Below are 27,985 nucleotides of genomic sequence, written 5' to 3'. Positions count from 1 at the left end.
ACCATGTGCGTTACTGAAAAATATTTCCATCTAGGACAGACTTTGCTGCAAGGTGGCCCTACACTGTTCTAAGAGAAGAAACCTAGCTGTATTATGTGCACTTCTCTAGAGAGGACTGATAAAACAGCTCCCTGGCTAAGTGCATGAACTTTCTGTGTCCATTATTGTATATGAGGTACCTAAACAGCTGCAGGTTTTGACAGATTGTCCGTAGTCTCTGCTCCACTCTGCCAGTCTTTCTTCCTTCCTGTTTTTCCCAGCTGTAGCACTTCATGAGTTTCATCTATCCACTTACGGAAAAAAACTTTAGGGAAAAAATCCACTTTAGGCCCTTAAATGGTGCATCTGCAGTAGATGTAGCAGCAGCTCTTTGTGTTTGCTCTGTTTTATTGCTGCATTCAATTGCTCACTTGCTCCTACTTCTGAAATGTACCCAGCTGCTCAAAAAGGTTTCATGCATAGTTTTCTAGTGGATGATCTGGTTTAATACGCTTCTAATGGAACAAAAAGGTATTTTAGAAGAGATGTCATAAATTTACACACTCAACAGCTTCTTTCTTTATTTGCTTTTTGATTTCATAGAATCATAGAATGGACTGAGTTGGAAGAGACCTTAAAGATCATCTAATTCTACAGATTTAATTTTTTTTCCAGGTTGGTTGTCTTGGTTTGGAAACAGCATTGTGATTTTTGTCCTGTATAAACAAAGACATCTTCTGCAGCCTACCGACTACCTCACATTTAACTTGGCAGTGTCAGATGCCAGTATCTCCGTGTTTGGTTATTCGCGGGGCATCATTGAAATCTTCAATGTCTTCAGAGATGATGGCTTCGTCATCACGTCAATATGGACTTGCCAGGTAAGACTGGATTATACTTAATTAGACAGAAGAGATGCAGCTATTTCTGTGGGTGTGCTGTATATAAATAACCAGACAGGGCCCAAAGAATGAAAGGAGGTAGTCACTAACCTTTCAAAAGGAGAGTGCTCTCTTTTGTTACACCCATAAATCTGTGCATTTGATCAGTGCTTCACCAATTTTCAGTGGCGTTTTTTCCTGTGTATTCACAATAGTTCTTACTAGTTTGGGGTTTTTTACTTCATGTCAGAGCTCACACTCATGTTGGAAAGTCAAGGCATAAGCTGTGCTTGTCTTCAGCTCACCTGAAGCCAACCTGGTTGTTGCTTTAAGCCAAATATTAAAGTGCCAATGTCAACTCCTGCTTGACAAGGCGTGTAGAGCAAAGCCTCCACACAGCACTTGGGCATACCCATACGTTTTAGCATGCAGCTTTTTGCACTAACTCAGTTGTAACTCTTCAGTCACATTCCTAAACGCTTGGTTCATTCATTGACTGCGGTAGAATGAGTGATTTAACTTTATGGCACAGTCATCCCTTATCTTGGAGTCAGCTTTTTGTTGAAGTGCTCGGAAAAAGTTATTATTGTTAATTCTGAAACATATCTATGTGGACAGAATATAAATGCACCCCATGGACAGCTAGGCACAAAGCTGGTTCCCTGGTGCTTTCAGCAACATCTGTGAGAAAGATTATACTCTGTTTCATCAGGGAATCAAAAATCTGAAAATGACCGGATATGCTACAGCAAGGTGTAAGAAAGATCATGATGAAGGAAAAGGGAGAGAGAAATAATCCTCTTTTCTTGGAGGTTTGGTTTTTTGGGGTTTTTTTAAGAGGAAGTTGAGCTATTGTGTAACATAGATGAAAGAACATTTACAGGCCATGCTCCCCTCCCTTTCAATAAAAAGGTTTGGTTTATAGAGAGGAAAACTTCCTGTAGGAGACTCTGATTAACCTAGGAGCTGTAGCTTGATCTAAAAAACTATTATTTTATTGTTTAAAATGTATCTCTATAGTCATTTGGCAGAAAAGGACTTATCAAATTGAAGCTAATTATTTCCTCAGCAAACTCGCACTCTTTCTCTAACAATATCACCTATATTTGCACTCTAAGGTCTGCTGAAAAGAAACTTTGAATTTTTTTATTAATGGAAAACTTTGAAGTCATCATATAAATAAACACATACCTGAAAACTGTAAAATTTACACCCATACTCGGAATTAAACAGATGCATATTTTCCCCCTCTTTCAAGGAAGGTTGGAGCAATGAATGAGAAAGGAAAGTTAAAATCTGCATCTCCAGGTTCAGTTCTACTTTTGTTGCAGATTTCCTGTGTAAGACAGGGTAAGCCATTCAGTGTGAAATCCTGACCCAAGGTCAATGGCTTATCTTAATTCTTACAACTCATAAGGTTGAAAGAGGTAACATTAAATGACCTTTCTGCATCCTTACTCCAAGCTCTTTCAGATTCCTGTCCGTACTGTGGCTCCTTTTTTTTTTGGCTGTAAAAAACAGCACACAGAGGAATTTGCGAGGCATGGCACACTGTGTTTCTGCATCTTGGTTTGCATGGGAACTTCTGTCAGCAGCCTTACAGATTTCTTTCATGATGCTTCTGTCTGTCCCTCTTTGGCTGACTTGGAGCTATTAAGTCTTGTTAATGATGATCTGACTTCTTTTTTTAAGATTTAAAAATACCAGGATAGAGGTGTGCTTGAGCTTTGTGAGATGAAGGTGTGCTTAAGCTGGCTGTGCTTGAACTTCCTGTTCAAGGGGAGAAGTGGTCCATAACATTTTTAGGGTACCCAGATAGTTTGTTGGTCAGGGTGTGTTAAGTAATTTGGCTTGGATCTTCTTGTTTTAAATAGTATTAATTTGTAAAGTTTGGATATCAAGCAAAGTTTTAAGGTACAGGGATCCAAAGATTTTGTGCAAGACACTAATAATGCATTGGCTTTTCTTAACACTCTGATTTGCAAAACATTAGTTTCTGCTTTGATTATTCTCTGTAGGCTCTAGAAGGTAACATTTACCACTCCAAATAAGAATTTATACTCTTATTAATACTAATTAAAAATTAATGGTAATCTGGAAAAGTCAATTTGTACTTTGAATTAAGTTTGGATTTGTTGTGGCTTGTTGAGTGGTCAAGATGGTTACGGCATGTTGAGAGAATATCATGTAGGATTCCTATTTCCATCAAGATTTTGTTCTGTCTTGGAGAACCTCAAAAACATGTTTAAAACCTGATACCCATCTGCTTGATTAATAAGCTTGACAAAACAGAAGCCAGTGATGAAAAAGTAGGTTATGGCAATAGAATGGATGGATTTTAGCAACAATATTGTGCAGAAATAGAAGGAATCTTCTGTGCATAAAAAAAGAGATGTGAACATTTCCACGTGTGTGTGGACAGCCAGCACAAAAATTGTTCTAAAAATGGTTAATGTTGAACAGTAGTGTTTTGATTGCTGTAGTCTGAATTTGTAGTCTTGCTAGAAGGGGTCTCACATGCAGAACATGAGGAGTGAGGACCTTTGTGCCACGAAGGTAAAACCCATGCTCTCTGTGAGGACCTGCCGAAGTCGGTGTCTTTTGTTCCCCTCATGCACGCGGGCTCCTCTGCAAGTAGCTGGGGTGGCACTTTGCATACATGAGCATGGCTCTCTTCTTAGCATGGCCTGTGTGTTTTCCCTCACTTGGTTTGTTTTGCTGACTGCAGAGGACGGCCTTACTTGGCTTTCTGTCATTGTCCGGTTCACTACACATTTGCTCCTATTGATCAGTCAGCTTCTGCTGTCAGGTATGCTTAGGGAAATTTTATTTTCCCAAGGTAGCCTGTCATTTCTATTTATGAAGAAACTATCACCTCGCTTAATCCACCTAACTATTTTGTTTTCCTCTGACTCGGGTCTCCTTCTGTGCCCTCAGGTAACATTTTTGAACATTAAGGTTCACCATCCTTGGCTGCCCCGGTTGAAGGGAGTGGGGGAAAGACAGACAAATAGTACTTCTCTCAAAACAGCCTAGTCTTTGAAAGCTCTCTGTAACAAAAGATGTATCTCCAGGTACAAGGACCATCTCACTGCATACCTGCTGAAAGGGACAGAGAGGAGTTCTCCTGTTCTCCTCCTCTTTATGGAAGAAACAACACTTTTCTTTCCCATGCCGAACATTACTTTTTGAGTCTGACAGGGCTATTCTCTTGGGAATGAGGTTACATGGTACGTCCGTATTCAAGTGCTGCCTCTGCTGAATGTTCTGTAGAAATACAGTTTTCCAATGGTGGGTTTTGGAATCTGCTTTCACTTCTCTTTAATACCTCTGCTCTATCACTGTCTCTTGTTCCTGATCTGGATAGAGGAAGGACAGTCAGGCTCTGACACATTCATTTTTTAGCGTCTCCCAATATGGTCAGTAAGTAAACTGGTTCCTATGGTAAATTTCAGGTCAGGAAATGTAACCCAGTGACCAAGAGCCATCTGTTGCCCATTGACCATATTCCGAGTGAAAAGCTACTTCAGAATATATTTTTGTACTTCCTGTATTTTTTTATTTGTATGTTCTTCTGAACCAGAAGTTACACTGAAACCTGTAAATAAAACTGTGTGCAAATGTTCTTACATGGAGGAAGTAGAGAAATATTACTTCTCTGCAGGCAAATATGGTTTCTTCTAAGCCTTATTTATCAAATGACAGAAAGTTTTTCTTGTATTTGTTAATCACGTGGCAAATACAACAAAAGTTGCAGGCTTCAGGAGGCCTCTAAATACAGGGAAAGGATTATAACCTATCTGAACTCCATAGGTACATTCATGTCTGAAAACAAGAATGGGCTATGGAGTTCCTTAGAATTTGAAATCCTTCATAATCCTGGTACTTCAGTTTAAACTTGTTTCCAGTCGTTCACTTTTCTAATTTTTTAAAATTATTTTTCATTATGCACTTTGGTTACTTAAATATTAATTTTATAAACACAGGTTTTACTATGAGGATCAAGAAAACTGACTCTTTACCGTGTGCTCACTCTGTTGGTATAGGCTTCTTTTAAAAAAAATTCCTTTTTTCTGCCTGTTTCTTACATGTGAGATGTGTGTGGGCTGTGCAGCCCAGAGCACAGAGTGGTTATCTCCAGGTTACGGTACCCTCACAGCCATACCCCCTGTTCCTGACGTGCTGACTGACGCTGTTACCGCAGATGCACTCACCTCACTATCACTAGCCCAGGTATTCCCAGCCCATCTGGCCAGCCAGATGGTGCCAGAGCATCCCCAGCAGACCTGTCTCTGCACAGAAACAGCCTCAGGAGCAGCCATTAAAAAAAAGTTCCACTTTGAGGTATCAGTGAGCACCACAGTAGCTTGTCTGACAGGATCCAACTCCCACTGACTCTGTCCCTGCAGCCTGCCCTCACCATCCCAAGCACCAGCCTTCAAGGTCCTGCCTTCAACCTCACAAGGCTGCTTTGTGTTGTGCAGCATAATAAAGACATGGAGGGGAGCAGAAGAGAGAGAAAAATTACTGTCTCATCCTGTGGCTGGTTTTGCTACAAAGCAGGGAGGAAACCTGGGTTTGAGCTCTGCAGTGCTTCCATGCTTCGCGCAGCGCTTCTTTATTCCTGCCTGACATACCCTGGGCAGAAGCACACGGCAATGTGGTGATCAGCAGTAAGCCCCACAATGTACACAGGTATTGTTCTACTCTGTTAGCCCTAATGCACTGAAACTAATACTCAGTTTGCCTGACAGCACCAGATCTGTGGTGTATGTACACCCTGAAAGGCCATGGTGTGCCCAGGAAGTCAAAAATTTTCTGGAAGCACCAGACTTCGTGTGTACTTAGGGAGGAGTAAGTGACCCACAGATACCTGGGATTTCTTGCACTTTAGCAGATTTCCTAGATTGTGGTGGTGCAGCTGATCAAGTTGCCATCTGAAATCACAGATAAATAGGGATGTCTAAGAAAAGCTAAATTAGATGTGTGATATCCCTACTTTACCAATGCTGCTGTTGGACAAGGAGGGTTCCCCTGCCTCTGATGGATGTCTGACAGTAATGTAGGGAGCCTCTTTTAGTCTCTGGCCCCAGTATTTGTTTGCTTTAGGAACATCTGGGCATCCCCTTATGATGAATAGTCTTGGGTCTCTGCTCCTAGGCAGGGAATGTGGGTCTGAGCACCTTCAAATGGAGAAAAGTAAATCCAGCTCTCCCACACACTCCATGGGGGTAAAGGGAGAATGGGTCAGCAATCCCTCTGCTTTTTACAGAGACACTGCTTAATTTTTGAAAGGTCTTGCACAGTTAAGGGAAGGATATGGCTGTGAATAACAAGGAATCACAATCCTTTGTGTTGAGAAGACATGAAAAATCAGAGGGTGAGACATGTGCATCACCTTGTTCTGTTGGCTTCTTTAGGAGCCTCATTTGCTCACCAGCTTAGCCACCTCCAATCTAGGAGCAGAGCTCAGAGCCACAACCCTCCTTTCACCAGGCAAGTGAGCAAAGCCTGCAAAACTGAGCATATTGGCTCTTATCCCCTTTTGGAGATTCAACTTCCAGTCACTAACTCTTGCTAGCACCTAAAAAACTCCAGTATTTTGGGTGTTATTAAATATCCAGGGCTCTATCATGACATTTCTAGAAGAAATAATGTCCCCCTTTTGTAAAAAATAGAACTGAATATCTGAAACACCAAAAGGAAGATTGAAGCAGTAGAAAATGCTGAGAACAGTATGATGAAAACACACGGGCTGTTTTCAGAAGTTTTGAGGGCAGGGCTTTTAACCTAGAATAAATTCTTTTTTATTTTATTAATGGCATTTGCTTTCTCAGAACATGCATTTATCTCTTTTTCTATACACAGATTGTAAAATATTGCTAAATCTTGTCTGAGCATAAAATAGAGGATTAATACTTTCTTCTTTTAACAAAATCTTCTGTAAATTGTCTGATAAATCAAAAGCCCTAAAGGCATTTATGTTCTTATAAACAGATTAAATTTGGAGCCCATTAATTTCTGTTCATTTAATATGGACATAAACATAAAACCAACGAATTCTTTATTTAGCTAGACTGTTGACTCTCTTGACTCAGTTAGTGATTTTATGCATTTTATAAATACCAAGAAAGTGTTTACACATTACTATATGTGGAATGGTACTCCCTCACATTCTGGGGAGACAAGTGACCAATGGTAGCTCCACAGTCCATGTGACTGGTAATAAAAGCAATGTCAGATGGGAAGGACCAAAATTAAACCTTACAAGTTTTCATTTTACTGCCTTCCCTGTACTGCTGCTGGGGAGATTACTGAGGAAAATGCCAGCCACTACTGCCAAATGTCTATGCATTGTTTCTCATACTTGTTCCAGCTTAATCACCCATTCACCTTGCTCCATCATCCATTCACTTTTTTCCTTTACCTTTTCTGAAACAAATTTATATCTCAATTATGAACACTAGAATGTATCCTCCTTCTTGTTTCCTTGCCTACATGAGATTTGGATACTGAAATATAAAGTTGCAGAGGTACTAGTCTTCCCTATTTCTTTATTTCTGGTCTGCCTTCGTATAATCTAAAGAGTGTACACATTGCAGTCAAAGAGGTAAAGGCAACTCATGTAGACATCTGTGAGCTGAATTTTAATGAGAAAAATACTTCATCTGCAGGGAAGGGGGGAAAGACTGCACAAACAGAATCATTAGCAACATAGAAGATCATTTCAGTGTAACTAATGTGACTTCAGGGAAGTTCCGCCAGTTTTCATTAGTCATGAATTCTCCTTCATTTTCCTCTAAATTATTATTTCTGCAGTCAATTGTGACTAATTAGGTAAGTTATATATTTGGTAGTGAAAAATCATGCCCAAACTATCTGTTTCCTTGTTTAACGAGTTTGACATAGCCTCTGCTGTGACACCCAAGTTCTGTGTCAAACCACACACTGCTGCCTGGAATGGGCATTCGTTGACTGAGAGTGCTCCTACAGAGCCAGGAATTTACAAAGCCTAAGCTTTGATTCCTGCATTTGCTTTTCCACCCAGAAGGCTTCTTATTTTTCTATGTGGAAAACAGTTGCCTTCCACATCCTTCTGTGCTGATGTCTAAGATATTAAATGTCTTCTTTCAAAAAATGCTGTCTATCACTCCTTCATCATTCAAGATCTTCTCACCATGGGGCTGAACAATTCATATTCTTCTGACTCCTCTCTGTATGCCACACCCTCTCACTGGCTTTTAGGCAAAATTTCATCTGAAATTAAAATACCACTCTGATAAAATTTGTAAATATCCTATATAGTTCTACCTCACATTTACTCATCTTCTCTATCACAAAAATATATTCCATTATGTGAGTACACGTAGTACATAGGAAGCAAATCAGGTCCTGACCTTGGTCCTGTGCTAAGTGAATCAATGACAAGATGACTGCTGCTTGCAGTGGGCTGTATATGACATGACATACAGAATTTCCACACCACTGTCCTTGCAGGAAGGGATGATATTGCATCTGGTGGGTTTCCAGATCGCCCTTTAAGGCCAAGAATAAACTGTATCTTTTATATTGCCTTCCATGCTCTCCCTGGTCTACTAGGACTCCTTGGAAATGCTTGTGACTCCTGTTATTTTGGTACAGGATCCATAGGGGGCAAGAGTATTAACTTAAGAGGTCTGCTAGTAGCCATGCAGCTTTTTCAGGTTTTCAGGAAAGTAGCATGTTCCTGTCTTGGCCACTTAAGGCCAAGCTGGTACCATCACTAACCTGTCCTGCCTTTTGCCTAGGAGCTTCATGAGCAGAAGAACAAGCTCAACTGCAGGCATTAAGCCAGCAGTGATGATGGCCTTGTATTAACCTGAGGGTGGCTACGTAAACAAATTCCTTCTTGTTGGGAAGCAGCACAGATGACTGTACTTTGGACAATGTGAAGGGTCACTTGTAGTCTCTGAGATGTCCTGGCAAAGTCCATGAACAGTGGGACTTCTGATTCCCTTGAGGTGTGTAAGACTAGAGAAACATTTAGCATGATATTCTGAAATGTCAAAGAAAATACATTAAAAACAAAAAGCGTGATTTTAATCTGATGTTCATGGATCTCAGTTTTCCACAGGCCACAAAGCCAAGCCTTGCCTTCTATGGTAATGTAAAGACAAGACAGGTGACTCTTCTTTTATCTGTGTATTTGTTTGTTGGTATTAATGGTGATGCTAACACTAAACAGGTAGAATTATCTGAATTATCATCACTAAAGTGGAGAGGAGTTTTGGCTCAGGCACACTGAAAAGAATTCTACATAGTGTAGCACAGGTGTTTCCAAAGGGCAATGCTAGATTTTCCTATCTGGTGCTCCTTAATTTCCCTCTACACTAATTCACAAAAAGACAATGGCAATTCAGCATTTAACCTGAAGATGGGAATCTTTCCATTGTGTCTGGATCATCTGGTAGTATGAACTACATGCTCCCTGTTTATTCTTTGTGGGTGGACATGAGAGGCATAAAACCTGCCATGATTCCATGGCATCTATCCAGAGCTAGAAAGCAGGTGTTTCCAAGCATTTGGAGATGGGGTATTTGAAGTAAGATTATAATCTGATGAGGCTGTGTAAGGAAATTCTGCAAGCAGTTTCTACCTGTTTGTTAAATGCCATGCCCTCGGTGGGGTTGTTGATTTCAAAGCTGTGCTCACTGATAGGGGCATGTATGACTAGGAGTAGAAATTGTGGCCTCAGAGGCTGCAAGTAAAGTAGCTAAAGGTCAGCCCAAAGTAAATATGCCTTGAACCTCACTTGATTAACCTGGTATATAAAACTGGGTTCCGCAGTATTACTAAAGGCAAAACTTGACCTGCATATATTAATAGTGGCACTGAACATACATTGACTATATAGTATAATTAGTATAATTTCATATCTGGACACATAATAGTATAGTCTAAATACTGCATTCATATTTTTCTATCTTTAGAATATATGCCATCCACAGAAAGATTGAATCACTTTCTGAGTGCAAAATACTGAGTATCTGATGGTCTCACTTAACGGTTTAAACTCCCTAATCCTGTAGTGTATCAATTCTCATTGTTTACTGATACATGGAGTGGCATTTGTGTCAGAGGCCTCTAATGGCTTGGGTTAATGCCATCACCTCTAAGAGCAGCTACCCTTGAAGCCTACTAAGGCATTTTAAAAGGCAGAATGCAGCCATAGCAGAACAATGTCTCATGAGCAAAAGATGTTGTGGGAACTGTAGCAAATGATAAGTCTCTTTCACCTCCTATATTGTAGGAAATCTTAAAGAAACCACCTGAGTGCTTTAGGAACACTATGCATTGTGAGTTTTAATTAGTCTTCTGTGAAGACAAGTTTTGATTATGAACCCTGGTAGCTCTTCTAGAACCTCTATGATTAAAGATTTACTGTAGTCCAGTTGACGCATCATAGTATATTTGAGGGATGGGAGAATTGTGATGTCATCAGACTCAAGCGGAATATTTTTGCATTTACTTCAAACTTTAAGAAATTGTTACATTTAAAATGAAGTTTCTAAATTTTAAAATATCTATTCAAAGATATCTGCAATTGCTTTTACGAATGTGTTTCTTGAAGATTGATTTAAATGCTTTTTCATTTCTTGATGTTGAAGGAGGTTTATTGCCATTATCTATTCACACTATGATCTCAGAAGAATCTGATCTGTATTAAAAAAATATAGTAATTCTGAGAGACTTTATTGTGGCGACTTTAAGTCTATGCTGTGGGCAAATAACCCCTGTTTGAAGTTTATCCTTTTTACATATTCATTATCTCATTTTCAATAGAAGAAAAATACAGGATGCTGTGGTTCTGAAAGGAAACAAATGGACTTTGGGAAATTGCAGCAGATTTACCAGTAGGCCAGAGGAGGGAGTGAGGCAGCCTTTGTGGCTGGTGAGACCAATATTTTGGCCTAAAGTGAAAAGTAATAGCTATTTTGCCAATCTGCTTTTGTGCAATTAAGCCTTGATTAATCCAATAATAAGAACAATAGGTTATATTTTACTCTGCTTTAAATGAAGACAACCCTTATGAATCCGTAGGGATTCATAAGTATTAAAGGTAGTAAAAGTGGGGCACACCCAAGCTCACAGCTAAAAATTTCATAGTGCTCTGGGAATTCCAAACTCTCCCTGTGTCAAAGCAAATGAATTTGCATGCTCTATGTATTGTGGGTTGTAAGTAGTGCACCGAGAGCATTAGTGAGATTTAAAGTCAGGCACAAGTACAAAGCAGAAAAAACCCACAATTTTTTCTTCAGTTGTCTCTTACCTTCCAGGCAGCATAAAGATAATGAGCACCTTCCATGAGTATCTATATAGCCAAGGGAGTAATGCTGGTAGAGCACTGGGAGAAAAGCTTTTAAAATTGCTAATCCATTCCTGCTTCTTAATGGGTAAAAGGGAAAGCTGGTGTATTCAAATTACCATGCAATCAACTTTGTGTTTATATCAGAATTCGTTTTTGCCTGTTAACACTGCTGCTATTTGATCATAATTAATAATAGGAAGGACAAAATTGCATTACACAAAAATGGAGGAAATATTATGACTGTGGAAGGAAGGAGTTAGCTGGGGGGTAGACAAAAAGGAAAACCAGAATTGTGGAAGGGGAAGAGCATCAATCTTCCAAAGTAATTAAATGTTATTTACTATTCTAGTATTTCCTTCCTCATTCCATACATCTTAAAAAATGCAGAAAACTGAAATTATCACATATTTTTGTAACCTGCAGATATTAATCTCTGTCTATAGAAATTGGGACTATGTTAAAGCAGTTTTCCTGTTGTTACCTACTTTGGGTGCCAAGCAGTTGCCTTGTTACCTACAGTCAGGGCTGTCTGTTCAAGAACAGAAAAAGTAGCACAGATCTTTCTTCCAAATCCAGTAGGTGTAAGCTTGAAGTAATTTGGCTACATCGAGAGGAAGATCCCTTGTTTTCTTCTGAAGACATATGGCTAAATGACACCCGTATAAAAGTGTTGCAGCATTGACAAAGTTGCTGGGAAATGGTTTATGCATAGCAGGCCTCAAAAGCCACTTGTTGCCAATAAACATTTGGGTCAAGAGTGATCTGAGCATCATGCTCCCAAAGCAGCCTGTTGGATGGTCTCTCGTGGTTTAATGTTCCAGGTGCTGTGGCTCCTCTAAGGGCTGTTCTGCCTGAGAGCCACCATTTACCTCCTTTATTCACTTCATCCGAGCTCTTGTCATCCCCAGGGCTCCCTCTGCTTCATGACATTTCCCGCTGTCACCTGTTCCCAAACCACCAAGCCTGTGGCCAGCATGGGGGCAATGATAGCTGCCCTGGGAGGCTGCTGCCACTTAGCCACTCACAAACCATTTGGCCCTGGTAACATCTCTGGTGGTAGCTCCCACACCTGCGGAAGATCTGATGAAATGATGTTATGAAGTAGTATGAAAACAGGATGTGGTGCTGGCAATGGCTCAATCCTATGAACTATGTTGATTTAGATAAATCTGCATTTTATTAGCAAGGCCCCACTCCAAAGAAAACATTTAGGCTTTTTTTTCTTATGGTGACAGCTTCATCTTAAATGATAAAGGACAAGAGTGTATTTTTAGACCCACCTTTGTCCCTCGTAGGTGTGCTCAGAGGCTGTTTGGACCAATCACTTGATATAATTGTCTCTCTTTAGTCTGACATCAGGGAAGGAGGGTGGGAGAAAAGTGACAGTCACATCTGCCAGTGATAAAACAAACACAGATCTATTTCAGAAAAACTCCCCTGCTTTCAACACAGGCCTGTAATACACAGTGAGAAGCCTGTTCTGCTCTTTTAGCATTCAATCTCATGGCTCTTTAGACTTAATTTCAAAGTGTTTATTTGCATTCTTGTTGAAGTACTGCTTCCTTTCTAATCTAATAACTAATGCAATTCCTTAAGCTTATGGCCATTATACTTTCCGCATCTACGAAGCATTGGCAGAGCAAATGGAGAAGCGGCAGCTGTTTGCACCAGTAAGACTAATGAGACACAGAGCACATTTACATATCCAGGTATTTCACCAGCCTCCACAGCACACAGCAGGCCAAATTCAGCTGAGTGCAGCTTCTACCAAGCAGCTGAGACATCCAAGAAAGTCTGTTCTAAACAAGGTTGCATTTATACACCAAGCATGAGCTGATTGTAATCGGAGCACAGGTGGGTGTAGATTGTTGTAGTAGCAAGCCTTGTATGCATTTAAAATGTGGTGGGTCTGTAAAAGTTGGCCATAAAGAGTCTTTAGAATCAATATGAGGGCACTGGTAATAAGAAAAAACACCAGTGAAAGAAGTGATGAAGCAGTCCTTTTTCTAACCCTTTACCCGATTTAATTTATACAATCTCCCAGGGTCTTAGCTTTAAGCCTGGATTAAAGCCCCAGATTCAGTGCTGGGATAAATTGAATTCCACAGGAGTTGTCCCTGTTCATACAAAGACAGAGTTTGTTACTGTAGAATAATTGTGTGCCTTTCCGCCGATAATGTCACTATTTTAATGCCAAGTTACGGTCCAGAGACACTTGCTTAATATTCTTGCTTCTCTAGATGTAAAACTGGGACCTCCAAGAGCTCCTCTGCTCTGGACAGTTTAATATATCAGTGCAAGATTCCAAACATAAAGACTGCCATCAGTGTGTTGCCCTGGATCATTTCCCAGCCATACAGTGCTCCCTAGAAGATGGCTGCATCCATGTCCACTACGGTCAACAGAACTTCCTGGTTACACCCGGACGTGGAGCTCACAGAGTTGTGGCCATCCTGGGATGTGGCTGAAGCACTGATGTCAGCGGGAGCCACAGAGCTGCACAGCTCTGCCTGTGTCACAGCAAGGGGATGAGGATCAGGGCTTCAGAAATAGCAGGCAACCAGTAGCACCAGACATTGAGACTCAATCTACTGGATGTATTTAGGTTTGGGGGTCTTTTTTGAAAAAAACCCAAATTTTCTCACTCAGCCAAGCCCATCACCTCCTACATTCTTCCCTCTTTGGCCTAAATTTCTTAGGATCAGTTTACATGTTTGTTCTGTATAAGCAGGGCAGCTGCATCCAGGGCGTTTTTGCCTGGTCAGGGCTTTTCTTCTTTCCAGTTCAAAGTTTTTCTCCTTCATTTAGCAAGACATTTAAGGGAAGCACAGATGTAAGGGTGTGCTTGCTTGCTTATTGTATGTACATGACGGAGCACTTACATAATTTTTGAACATTTACTTGCTCACTGATCCTATAGAAGATAACTGCACCTGACATTTTGTATTTCCCTGCTAGTTGGGTTTCTGGAAAAACTTTTGAGTTCATTAACATGAAAATGACAGGAGAAATTCCTGTGGTTCTTTTCCCCCTCAATTCTCTACAGTAAAAGAACATTCTGTACTGCTTTGTTTTTCAGGTTGATGGCTTCCTGACACTTCTCTTTGGCCTGGCTAGCATTAATACCCTTACAGTGATCAGTGTGACACGCTATATCAAGGGCTGCCATCCTGAGAGAGGTAAGGAATAAAGGCACGTCCAGTTCTGCCTTCACTGAACCTGGTGCCAATCTGTATTTCTCTCAGAGTTACTATTGTCAGTCACTCAGACTATATTAAATATAAATTAAATTTATTGGAAACCAGGACATAATATTGTCATTTACATTACAAACATGTTTTCATAGAATCCTTCAGGGTAAACTCCAGCAAGAGCCAAATTATTACAAGTACACTTGGGCCATCATGAGTAAATTCATCCTTGTGACAAAGATACCACAGGTCCTCCTGACCCTCTGTATTCCTCAAAGTGTGACTTAAATTGCTCCTAAGTGATACATCGTTGTCTGTATCTCACAGAAATAGATTTGATCTTCTATGAGATGATGTTTGGGAAGTTTCCGGTCAGGGATCAGATCCTTCATTCAGAAAGCTGCCGTACATACAAACATTTTCATTCTTCAGGGTGTTTTGCCAGGGTTTATGCACAGCAGGCATCATGATGCCTTTAGATGGCACTGGGAACATTCAGTCTGCAGGTCTTTCCTCCAGCTTTTGCAGCACTGCCATCCCCACGTGCGTCTCCAGACTCCCCTTGGACATTTTCACGCCATGTCAGATGAAAATTACTCCTACCATCCCCAGAACTGACTATGACCCAACTCTGCCTGCACAGTTCCTGTCTCCTACCTGTCTCCCAGATCTGCAAAGCATCATTGCCACAGCTTCATACCCACACTTCTTCCTTCTCTAGTGCCCTGTTGATCTGTAGCGTTAATATCTCAAACAACCGCAGTTCATTACTCTCTCGGGTGCTACAAACCTTTTATTCACCACTCTGTATTTTTGAACTTTGTTTTTTGTTAGCCTTTGGTTATGCCTCTGTGAAGACATATGACTGTCCCACTGTCCCACAAACCTGATCTGAAATCCTTTAAACATTTCCTGCCCTTTGAAGCCCTCACCAGTCCATATATATCACCACGCTCATCCCAGGCACTCTCTTTCACTGGATCAGTAGAAACTTCCTCACCATTTATCCTGAGCCTCCTGCCTGCTCAAAATTTTGACTTCCACTGAGAGTCCTATGTATTCTCTCTTCTTTATACCTACACCTACCATAAGTTATCCCTAGGCTTCTTTTCACCAATCTTTGGACAATGTATGATCGATTTTCATGCCTTTATTACAAGTGGCTTGCACTGTCTTTCAGGCAGGAACCTCTCAATGTCTGCAGGAAAGTATGTGTAAGTATACAGGATGCATCAGATGAGTTTTTCTCTTTACTAGCACAAGGAGTAATTGCTGTGAAAAGAACTTCTGCACAGAGGTACTTTTTCTGCAGAAAGTTCTTCTGCAGTTTGTTGTAATGATAGACTTGTTGAAGTCAGCTTTCAGCACAAAATGCTGCTGGAGCTGATAGAATTTGGTTGTGATATAATCCTACATCTTCTATTCATTGCATGTTAAGAAGTCATATTTAAAACCCACATTTCTCTTTTGTGAAGCTCTACCACATTTCCATCTGATCGTGTGCATAATTTATGTTTGTATCTCAAGTAAATCTGAGCAAGTACCCAGTATAACATTACAGAAATGTTGAGGAACAGAAATTGGTGACTGCATGAATATTTCCTACATAAATGAAGAAATAACCACAGTGAATGGCAACAGCAGGACAGATTGAATCTTTTGTATCGAATGGTTAATACAGTCTGGGCTAGTTTCTCCCTTTTAACAGGGAAAAACCTTGAAGCGAGTAAGAAAGTCCCCTGAATTTAGATTTATCTTGTTTATTTCTGTGTAAAATATAACTGTTTCCTGCATTTTACAAAATTGCAAAGTGTAAGTCTAGAATTTGCTAATTCCACAGTGCTCAACAAACTCATTGTCTCCTGCTTAAAAAACATTCATTTCCACTCTTCAGTGGTAACATAAGCCTGACAGATGCTTTCAAAATCAAACTTTTCTTATGAATATGCATTTTTCTATGTTAATATTTTTTAATAGCTGTGTTTTGCTTATTAGCTGGTAGTATAGGAGTCCATTTAGGTTTCAGAGATATGTTTGCCTTTCCAATACTATTTTCTGACACAAGCATGCCATTGCAGGTCACTGCATCAGCAACAGCAGCATGTCGGTCGCTCTGGTTCTCATTTGGGTAGCAGCTTTCTTCTGGTCCGCAGCTCCATTACTTGGCTGGGGCAGTTATACAGGTAACAGGTATCTTTCAGTTGTACTTACCTGGCACCTCTCCCCTTGACAAAGATACTTACCTTTCTTTCTTGCTGTTTGTGATAAATCAGACCGTGGAGCTGAGAAAATCATTCATCGTGCATGACGTAGGCGCAGAGTTTTGCCTGCTTTGGTATCAGCTATAAAGAGATTTTTTTGAAGATTTCACAGGAAAGGCTTGGACCAAGTGCATATTGCCTATGAAAAAAGAGAGGCCAAAAATACTTGGCATGGTTAAGCAGTGAGATAAAGAAAACTATCAAAAGACATCTTTCAAAAACTGTCAAGTTTAGGAAACTAGAAAAGAACACAAGTTCCAGCAAGTTAAACTTGAAACTATAATAAGATGAGCCAGAAAGATTTGACAAAACAATTTGTTGGAAATATGAAAACTTACATAGCAAAGGAACTAAAAGATGTTGGAAAGTTTGTCAGTCCAAGAAAGAATCAGGGCGCAAGATAAAGCCATATCAAAAAAGGGGGGGGATTTAAAATAGGAAAAAATTAATATAGTGAACACTGAAGGAATTCAAGGGCTAAGGGATATTTCCAGACCAGAAAATTTCTTCATGGGGGAAAGATGGAGAAATTGCCTCAATTCAAGCCTTTAGGAATTCAACAAAACCAGTATCTAGGAACAAATGGTAATGATACAGAAGTCTCAACAATTGAAATCATGTGACTGACATTGTCCAGCAGTTACCTGTCTGGATCCCGTAAGCCTCTGCATTCTTTGACAAGCCATGAAATCTATGGAGGCTTACTGAAGCAGCTATGTGCATTTATTTTCTTATTTACTAATAAAGTAACTTTGAGGTATCTCTGGACCCTTGAAGTGTGGGTGTGAGAAAAGCAGCCATTCCTATGGTTGGTTAAGTGTTCTATCCTTCACAAACCAAAATACACCCAAGATATTAAGCTCAATGGACCTTTGGTTTGAGACAAATTCCAGCTGTTTATTAGACTGTTTGAATTTTATGTCGTATTTTTGCACTCTGGACCTGTCATAAACTTGGGTGGTTTGGACTGGTAATTTTCTGTGTATCTTCTGGTGATCTGTATTCTTTTTACACTAATCTACCAGCTCCTCATTTATAGAGGGACTTCTGATGTCTGCTTTTGGCCTTAAACTGGAGCCACGGACTTTTTGGGCAACACTGCTTTGTCAGGACATTCAAGTGCCCCTGTAGACCTTGTCTGTACTTTGAATTGACAGTGGTTTTCAAGACTACTTCTAGGAGTGCTTTCCCCTACTGAGACTCACAGCAGTTTCAGGTTCCTGGGCTATCTCTCTCTAAACACATCTCCAGTGAGGGCACCCATGGAGATGTGGGAGCCCAGCAGTGGCAAGTCCAGAAGCAGGCACCAGCAGACCACAGCACATTACAGCTGGCTGCCTTGGACCTTTCACTTCTACACAATATCTTCAGGGGACCCCAGGACCCCACTGATTTTTGGGAAAGCCACTTGTTTTTGTCCCTCCAGAGGGGGAAAACATAGCTCTGAATTCTGACTTGTGGAAAATCTGCAGGATTTTCTTTTCCTGTCATCTGGAGGCTGGTTTCATTTTTCAGGCAAAAGTTCCAAAAAGCAGAAATCCAGAATTAAGCCAGATTTTATAGTTATATTTTTGAATCTTGAGGTCTACTGATGAAAAAGGCAAAGGAGAGAAAAATCTATTTCTATTACAGAACAAATTCAGACAGGAAAACCTAGAGCTTTTGGTGATAAAATGCCAAGCTCTTTTTGATGAGAATCATAAAAGAGATTTTAAGGTTTTGCTCATTTAATTCCTCCTGTTTAAATCTCCTATCACCTGTGAGGAATTAAGGGAATTTTTTTTCTTCAAAACTACTCCTGGATGTTAGGGAGAGATCTGCTGCTAAATCATGTAGTCTTCACCTGTAACATATCTCCGGGACCTGTAAATACTTGACTTACATAATTTTGATTCATGCTTCATTTATTTGTAAGTCAATTTGTTGCCATAGCTGTTAGAAAAAAACCCCAGCTTTTTCCACTTAAAAAGGAAAATACACAATTCACGATCTATAGAAAACCCTCTAATGTTATAGAACACCCTCTAATGTTATAGAACTCAAGTTTTTCTATCAGGACATCTTTACAAACACATCAGGGGATCTAAAGAAGCCAACTGTTATATATAGAAGTGTTTGAGCCAGTTATTCCCACTGCGTATTCCCACATGTTATTCCCACTGCCTTTTCCTTAAGTACCTGATCAGCTGTTGTCTCACTTGTGGTAGACCCTGCAATCTGCCTGACTGCATCTCTGTGTTGCTGGACTGTGTGTTTCCCATTTATCGAAAGGTCTCATATCTCTCAAAGTATTTATATGTTTTATTGTCTCGTAATCTTTATCATTAGCTGTATCAATTTGGTCTCATGGCTCTCAGTAGTACTTCTCTGCAGTAGAAGTTCCATTGTCTCAAGGAGCCTCAATATTTTCATTTTCTACTTCGTTATGTAAGTAGTGACTTTTTTCATTTGGCATACGGTCTATGGAATTCCTTGTTACGCTGTTACAGTGCCCCCCTTACGAAGTTACTACGTAGAGTGCTATGACAAATAAGAGTACGTATCACTCAAGGATATAAAACCTTTTTTTTTTAAATAAAGTGTCACAATTTCCTATCCTGAAACAACAGTTTGTGCATTATGGGTTTACACTGGCAGTAGAAACTCGACAGAATGATAATACACATTAAAATTTGTTACAGTCTAGCTGGTCTTGAAAAATTATTTATGTAGGAAGTAATGTCATGTCTCATTAAATCAGGAAGATAAATCCATTCTGTAGTGCTCAACAGAAGAAAAATACAGCATTTTAACTAATAAATTAATTGCTCAAAAGTAGATAAATATTATAAAAACGCTGACCAACATATCCTTGCTTTCCAGATCGCATGTATGGCACATGTGAGATAGACTGGGCAAAAGCCAACTTCTCTACAATCTACAAGTCCTACATCATCTCCATTTTTATCTGCTGTTTTTTCCTACCTGTCACAGTCATGGTCTTCTCATATGTGTCGATTATCAATACTGTCAAACTAAGCCATGCATTGACAGGACTGGGTGATCCCACAGACAGACAGAGGAGAATAGAGCGGGACGTCACCAGGGTGAGTCTGGGTTTCATATTGGGTAGGATTCATCTCAATGAAATCTGTCTTTCCAAAAATTGGTCTCAACTAGAACAGAAGAGAACAAAACCAATCAATTGCATTTAATTTCTTGATAACTGTAGTGAGAGAGTCTGAACTCAGTGAAGAATATGAGCTTTGTTTAAAATTTCTACTGCATCTATTGGTTAATATTGGTGCTACATCACATGTGAAAAATAATCTAAATATAATTGGAGTGGGTTATACAGCACAAACCCCAAAAATTTGGTTTTGCATATGCTTTTTTCTTTCAGAAGTTACATTACTTCTGAGCATACTCAGAAGTTAGAGTGGAGATTTTAATTTACTCACTGTTTAGTTAAGTCTACCTGAAACCTTCTGTATGCTTATAAACATATAAGAATGTAGCTATTTTCATTCTGTTAGATGAGGCATTTCTCAACCACACACCATGCCAAAATTCAATATATAGCCAGGTCTGCCTGGCTGTATCAAAGCAAACCATTTGCTTTCCCATATTCTCCTGTAAACCATACCCTCAGGGCAATCTGGACTTTTCCCTTCCAGCCAAGTGTTCAGGTTACTATTCCCAGTGTTTTCCTTTCCTGATGTAGTCTTCCAGAATAGATTTAAGACTATTCTTCTGTGTTTTAGGTTTCTATTGTCATTTGCACAGCCTTCATTATTGCATGGTCACCATATGCTGTCATCTCTATATGGTCTGCCTACGGTCACCCTGTGCCCAACCTTACCAGCATCCTTGCCAGTTTGTTTGCTAAGTCTGCTAGCTTCTACAATCCCGTTATCTACTTTGGAATGAGCTCCAAATTTCGAAGGGACATTTTTATCTTGTTCCATTGTGCCAAGGAAGTCAAGGATCCTGTGAAGCTCAAACGTTTCAAAAACCTCAAACCAAAGCAGCCACAGCCTTCTCAGAAAGAAGAGAAGTGTGCTGCAGAAATGCACCCTGCACCAAGCCCTGATTCTGGGGTGGGAAGCCCAACCAACACCCCACCACCAGCAAACAGGGAAGTGTATTTTGGTATTCTCGATACACCATCCAGGAACCCTGATATTGAATGTGATAGGTTGTAAGTTTTGTGGCTGTTTAATACATGCACTCTGTGTTCAGGAAGATGATCTACAGAGCAGCGCTTGAGTAATTTACTAATTCCCGTTCCATCTGTTTCTTGCTGTAGCACTGATGACTATACAACTCAAGCAAATCAGATGGTAAAGTGATATTTTCCTTCCATGTAGATACAAAATGCTACAAAGAACATTACAGTGTGGGCAGCACACCCAGTGCCAGAAACACTTCATTTTCACAGTCATGTAGGAAAAGAAAGACTGACTTCAGGAGACCAGGCATTAGCTAGCAAAAATAATTAATACGTTGCTATCCAAATTTTATTAGTTCTGGACTACATTTCCAAATATGTCTTTTGCTCTTTAACAGTCACAGCCACAGATGATTGTTTTAACTCAGTGGTGCTTCACAGCTGTAGGAGAAGATGGGCCCTGCTGAGATTTCTGTGGAGCTGCTACTGCTGCAAAGGCTGCAAGGTAGTGGGAAAAGCCACGTTCTCCCTTTAGAGTACCCAGGTGTGCCCACCATAGGGCTCCCAGGCCCCACAGGGACTTCATGGGAGTGTGTCTGATCACAGGATCAGAGAACAGTTTGTGTTGGAAGGAACCTTACAGATCATCTATTTTCAACCCCTCTGCCATGGACCAGGACACTTTCCACTACACCAGGTTGCTCAAAGCCCCACCCAACCTGCTCTTGAATGCTTCCATGAGTGGAGCGCCCTCATCTTCCCTGGGCAACCTGTTGCAATGTCTCATTACCCTCACAGTAAAGAATTTCTTCCTAATATCTAATCTAAACCTACTGTCTTTCAGTTTAAAGTCTTTCCCCCTTGTCCTGTCACTTGTAGAATGTCCCTCTCCATCCCCTTTTGTACTGGAAGGCCCAGTGAGGTCTCCCCAAAGCCTTCTCCAGACTAAACAGCCCCAGCTCTCAGCCTGTCTTCATAGATCACCTTCATAGGTCATCTTCTGATGGCCTGTGCCTGACTCTCTGTATGTCTATGCAAGGATTAGGAGTAGTAATATGCTGAAAATGCTAGCCTGGTATTTTCTAGTCACTGTAGTCTGAGCAGCAGCTTCATACTTTTCCTCACTGGTTTGCAGAATTATTTACACCTCCCCTGACCTTCCTGGTGAGTAGGGCCTGGCTCTAGCACTCTGATTCAGGAAAGCTGGCCTTTGATTTTACTGATTGTCTCCAAAATGGTTATTTTTCTACCTTTCTATCAAGGAGGAGCAAGAGATGTACAGGCAATGAAACCAAAACTGACACTTAGGTTTTAAGAGGACTGGTGAGGTGTGGCATCAGAGCTATTTACAAAGTATAATCCAACACTTCACTGCTGCTTCTAAAGAAAGCGTAGCTACCTGCCTATGGGTAAAAAGTGACTTTTAGGTAAACCCAACTAAGTAGCAACTAAGGATAGTGATTTAAATAGCTATGCTGTAGGCCTAAATCTGTTGCCAGACTATCAGATGTTACAATTATGTCACCAAGTTTATTTTACAGAATCAAAATGAGGAGGTATGTCTTCATCATCTCCTGTCTTGAAAAGTAACTGCATACTCAAAGACTTCTTTTAAAATGTCTCTGTGTTAGTCATGGAAATTGTGGGTTCATTTAGTGCCATTTGCAAGTTAAACGGGGGAAAAAGACGGGGAAAAAAAAAAGAAAAAAGCAGCAACACTCTTTGCTAACCTCTGCTACTTATGAATTTTTGAAATCTTGCTGTCTGGGTGTGCTAAAATGTAGCTGTTTTGCAAAAATATGCTCTTCCAGATTCATTTCTTGGAAAAGTTACAAAGAGAGCCCACCTCCATTTCCCCCATTACTCTATTTGTTTTGAGAAAATCACCTGTGTTTTGAAGTTAAAAACAAATAAACATTACAAGCAACACTGAGGAACTGTGTTTTCTTTCATGGCCACAGGTCTGAACTACAAGAGCATTCATTTTTCTGGAAAATTTTGAGATATGGATGCTATTTCATTACCATAAATAATTAAAGGCAAATAAGTAAACATTTTGCTTCCAGATAAAAGTGCATGCTGCAGCTGCAGAAATAGATGAAATTGTTTAGTCCAAAATCCTGTAGCAGCTGGATGAAGCCAGGCTGGGCTAGCCAAAGTTAGCACACAGTTTTGAAAGCTTCTAAGTGTAACAAAAAAATCCACCTCAGTAACCATGATGGACTGAGAATTCTCACTGCTGAAAGTGCTTGGGTTTTGCTCCACAGAGAGACAGAGGTGCTGTGCAGCCCCACTGCATTCCCAGAGACACCCGCAGCCACGTGTGTGCCGGACACCTACCCAGAGCCACTCTGTGGCTGTAGGTGCCAGCCTGGCTTGCAATCTGTATTTCTGCTAATTTACAGATACCTAGAGAAAATTCTTGCCCTGCTGCGTTACAAAAATGCTGCTGATCTGCAGGATTCAGACTCTGAAAGATGTGAAAAAGACAAGCAGGCAGGCAGAGCACAAGGCCATTTCCAGGAGTGTCCCAAACTCCAGCTGAAATCTCTAGTAGTTCATACACCCTTGAGCACATACAGTGAGGTTAGACTGGGGGAAGAGGAGGGTGTATGCAAAAAGGAGCAAAATAGGAGCAAAATTAGAGGAAAAACATAAGAGGGGGGAAACCAGATCAGCGGGGGAGCAAGAGGCCAGGAGTCAAAGGATGCATACCTGCTGAAAGACAACTAGAAGCAGACAACACAGAAAAAGCCTTTACTGGACTGCTCAAGACCTCTCTCCTGCAAGGCCAACAGCTCCAGTCCTTTGTGGATACATGGTAATATCACAGGACTGCACAGCTGTAGAGCAGAGCAGATGGTTTTACAGGTGCCACGAGATGTCTTTGCAGACCCCAACCTGTGTTCCAGGATCAGTAACAGCAGGAGCACTTTTGTCACTAAAGTTACTCGGGTAAAAAAGCTTCCAGCCCTAAAGCATCAGTGCCCTGTAGCTGCACCCACAACACCAGCAAGTGGCTAAAGGCATAAAAGAGGTCCAGAATCCATTATTGGAGTGCATGTAAGGGAAAGCACATCAGCATTTTAAGTGTGGGAATCATCACAAATCCATTTGTAAAACACTTTTCCTGTACCTTGGATTTCCTCCCCTTGTTTGTGGTCCCTCATGTGCCCAGACAAGGCTGGCCCCTGCTGCTGCACCCACAGATGGGCTCCTCAGCCTGCTGAGCCAGCACTGCCAGTCAGAAAGGAGCAAAGATCTTGGTGGCTTGAGACAGGCAGGAAGGATGCTGAAGAGGGGTGTGGGGTTTCATGATTTTTACTTAGCAAGAATGAAGTACAAACAACATAGAGAGTCCCAGAGTCAAATCACTTCTGCCCATAACCTTGCTGCTCCTCACAGCCTTGGATTTTCACCTGGTGACTTTTAGCAGCAGAGATGTGAGAAGGCTGTTGTCCTGACTGATAATCTGGTGACAAGGAGGCTTCTCTGGAAAATTGCAGGTCTGAACGCTCTCCACCTGAGATGGTCTGACAAGGGAGGTCCTGCTCAGCGTGACGAAGCAAAGAACTACCTTCTCCCAGTGCTTTCTCTTTAGCAACACTATATTTTTGCTTTTTTCTAACGCCAAAAGCTGATGGGTGAACCAAAGGCAGGGCTAGATGTCATATCTCTATGACATAGGATATCCGTCCTAGTGATGCCTCTTCCGATTTTGTGAAGGCACAGAGGAGACAACCCACATGGGCTGCATAACAGCACCTAGTTCTTCCACTGCCTCAGCCATGGGCCTATTTCATTGTGTTTTGTATTGAATGGCTTAGTGCCAGCCTGCACAAATGAGATCTCATGTCTATTGCTAGTATCCAAATGGTTTCTTGTCATGAGGTAGGAGAACAATATTTAGATCTCTCTCCCTTTGGCATAGAAATTCTGGCCTGTAGGCTCCTTCTGTCTCTCTTGATCAGCCCTGGATTCTACTGTGAGATTTTGTGATTGTTGGGGTTGTTTTCATGTATGGCATACCAAAATTATAGCACCATCTGGCAGAAGGTAGTAGGCCAACTAATTCTACCATTTTTGAAGGATGCTGTCAGCGTTTTCTGGCTTGTTCCAGCAGGATCTGAGACAGACATCTTACCCTAGATGCAAGGAACCCACCCAAAAACTCCTTGCTAGCTGTTCATTATCCAATTCTGTAATCACAGAGTTTTTGACATTGCTAAAGCAACCTAGCAAAAACAATGTGCTTGAGCATAATGAAGTCACCTTGAAAAATGCTTGAAGCCCTTAAGGCACTCTTTAAATTATGCCTTTAGCTACTCTACATATTAATTTCCAACCATTTCCCAACTGTTTTGATTAGCTATTGATTAGTACACTCAGCAGGTGAGTTCTTAATGGCCACATAATTCACGTGTATCAAAATCTCATTGGATCTTACTTGATTACTTCTTATTATCAATATTATTCATTATTACCAACATATCAGTATTATACCAAAATCACTGCAGTTATTAATCATGAAGTGCAGTTATTAATACTCACATGTACAACCTGGCCTTACAAGTGGATTACCAACATCCCTGCCACTGACACAACCCTTTCTCTGGGACTACAGGGTTCAAACAATTAAGTTAATTCAGGATTAATTCTATTCAATTTCCACATTTAAAAATAGCCTCTTCTGGATTGGGGAGAGTTATTATTTCCCTATCTGGAAAAAGTTATCATAATCCTTTGTTTATTTATGCCAAGAAAACCATTTGGGCCCACCTTTCCCCTGCTAGCATTTTTGCCAAGCTGAAAACCCTTCAGGATGTTGGCACATTGAGATACACAACAGCATTTCTTAATAACTTCGACATTTCGAATGCAAACATGAATAACTTGAGTGTGTAGTTGGAGGGAGTGGGATAGCCTACTCCAGTCCAGTCCAGTCCCTGTTCTCAGTGCTGTTATGCATTTTTATCTGATGACTCATGTAAAAGTATTTCTTGTAGCAGAGGCCAGAAAACAAGAAACCCTTCATCCCCCCCTTAAGACAGTGATTTTATTACAGTGTGAACCACTCAGGCTTGCACCCCCTTGCAGGCTCTCTCTTCACCCCATAAGTTCTTTATTCTTGGCTGCACAGACTAACACAATAAGAGAGATCTAGAGTGTGCCCACCCAAACATGGCCTATGGTTTAGTTCTTTCCTCAGGAGAGACAGATGGAGGCAAAACCCCTTCCTGAGGACAGGGTTCAACAAGAACATTGTTCTGCTGCTACCCTGGTGAATAGTTTCACCTTGGGCAATAACGAAAAGGATTGGTAACACTACCTTGGCTCTGTTTTCAAACCAGCCTGGCAAACCAGGTTTTCTTGCAATGCTGTGTGTGCCTCTGCCTACCTCTCAAATTGCTGAAAGTGTGGAGTCTGAACCTTCTCAGTAAATCAACAAATGCGAAGGATTTTTGCAAGCACTTCAGGAACTCTGCAGACCAAAGTGAAGGCTCCTGCAGGGTAAAATGGCTCTGTGTTTAGTTTTGGTCTGAAGCGCCTAATTCCCACCTGCAGCAAAAACTACCTAATCCCTTCCTGCACTGGTGATGAAGGAATATGAAAAGCTACAATCTTGTGCAATTGGGAAAAAATACCTCCAAGGTCCTCATGATCAGCATATATCCCTGCTTCTTGGGAGATGGCAATTAGGTGATTCCAGATGAAGCAAGCTAGAACTGAAAACATGGTCTTGTCCAGAAGAATGGAGTAAAGGTACTACTGGATATTCGTATCCAGAGATTCTGCAAGAATCTTTGTGCCTAACAGACTCTTAAAGAGCTTCATATACCCACACTGAGATTAAAAGAGGTAAGTGAATTGCATTGACTGCAGGAGTGTCATCTGGACCTGTGCTTTCCTCTATAGCTTTGGGTACCCACATGTGTATTTAACACATACTTCTTAAAGTACTTTCTTTTCTGGGTTGGATTATTTTTGTATTATCATAAAAGGGAAACAAGACTGAAAACATCTTGATGTGCAGGAGAAGCACAAGAATAAATATAAGATTTAAAGAATGTCAAAATAGTACTACGGTAGGAACACAGAACAGTAAGAAAATTACTAAATGAAATGTAATAAGCCCATTGCTGATAGAAAAAACAGGGCCACGCTGAATAATAAAAATAAAAACAGAACTATGGGCTGTCTGTGCCAATAATCATCTTCTTTGATGCTCAGTGAATGAGAAAAGGCCTCTGGGATAACAAATATACAGCATTTAATTATGTAATAGGATGTAACCTAGTAAAAGGAGAGTGGAAGGACTTGCAAAAATCACTGCAATAAATGCCCTCCCTCACTGATATTTGACAGCCTTCAGCAGCCTTTCACACTGTACACCAGCCAGCCTGGCTGCTGGAAAGAACCACTGCTAGAGCAAAGCTGGGATGGTCCTGGAGGGTGCATGTGTGGCCAGAGGCAGATCTGCTGGGTCCAGCACAAGGTCCCTGCAAGCTGCCCAAACACAACACACCTTTATATGTCACATCTGCCACAGTATTTGCAAAACAAAGTGTGAAGTCAAGAATAATATCTGGCAGTACAAATGAGAGCATGAACATCTCTTTGTGATGTGACCTGGCAAAGCCTTGTCATGTGCCAAAGACAAATTTCTAACAGATTCATATCACATTAATGTTTGTACAGTGAATTGGGAGAACTTGGGGCACGCTTTGCACCACTGGTAAACTGGTGTGTGAAATGAACAACACCAACATCTCTGAGAATGAGCTACCAATCATGAGATAACATGTAGCCTATACAGGGATTTAAAGGGAATAGAAAAGGGGCTTTAGCTTATCCTTGACTGATACCATTTTACCTGACAATCCAGCCCTCAGCTTCCTTTGCTGAAAGGCAGTTGAGTACACCAGCTGACACACATTGTTGTGTGTCCTATCAGAAAAAATCATCCCAGGCAAATGACCAGTTCAAGAATTTGGAAGTTTAACTTCTTAGCTCCAGAGACGAGACCCGTATCTCCCCACAGTTTGGAGGAGCTGTTACCAGACCATTCCACATCCTTGGAGTCATGGCAAGGGAAAACATTCACTTTGGAAAACTGATACACCTTATTCTTTGAAAGATGCTATACATTCTTCACAAGAAGCTCTTTAGTAGTT

At 40.8% G+C, this 27,985-nt stretch overlaps 1 protein-coding gene across 1 annotated transcript in view; it reads left to right on the top strand.

Moving 5' to 3' along the window:
* The window catches only part of LOC121661630 (opsin-5-like), a 31,509-nt gene extending 8,766 nt beyond the window's left edge, over positions 1-22,743 (top strand). The window contains exons 2-6 of the mRNA XM_042022008.1: positions 655-860; positions 14,288-14,387; positions 16,478-16,582; positions 19,523-19,746; positions 20,404-22,743. Coding sequence (XP_041877942.1) covers positions 655-860; positions 14,288-14,387; positions 16,478-16,582; positions 19,523-19,746; positions 20,404-20,844 — 1,076 coding nt within the window. The 3' untranslated portion in view covers positions 20,845-22,743. The remainder of the gene's footprint in view (positions 1-654; positions 861-14,287; positions 14,388-16,477; positions 16,583-19,522; positions 19,747-20,403) is intronic.
* Positions 22,744-27,985: the final 5,242 nt, after the last annotated feature.

Source organism: Corvus kubaryi, unplaced genomic scaffold (assembly GCF_017639235.1).
Source record: "Corvus kubaryi isolate FWS band 111438036 unplaced genomic scaffold, C.kubaryi_AGA036_p1.0 37184, whole genome shotgun sequence".
NCBI classification, from domain to species: domain Eukaryota; kingdom Metazoa; phylum Chordata; class Aves; order Passeriformes; family Corvidae; genus Corvus; species Corvus kubaryi.
The sequence above is the reverse complement of the archived record's forward strand: the minus strand, read 5'-3'. Positions and strand labels throughout refer to the sequence as shown.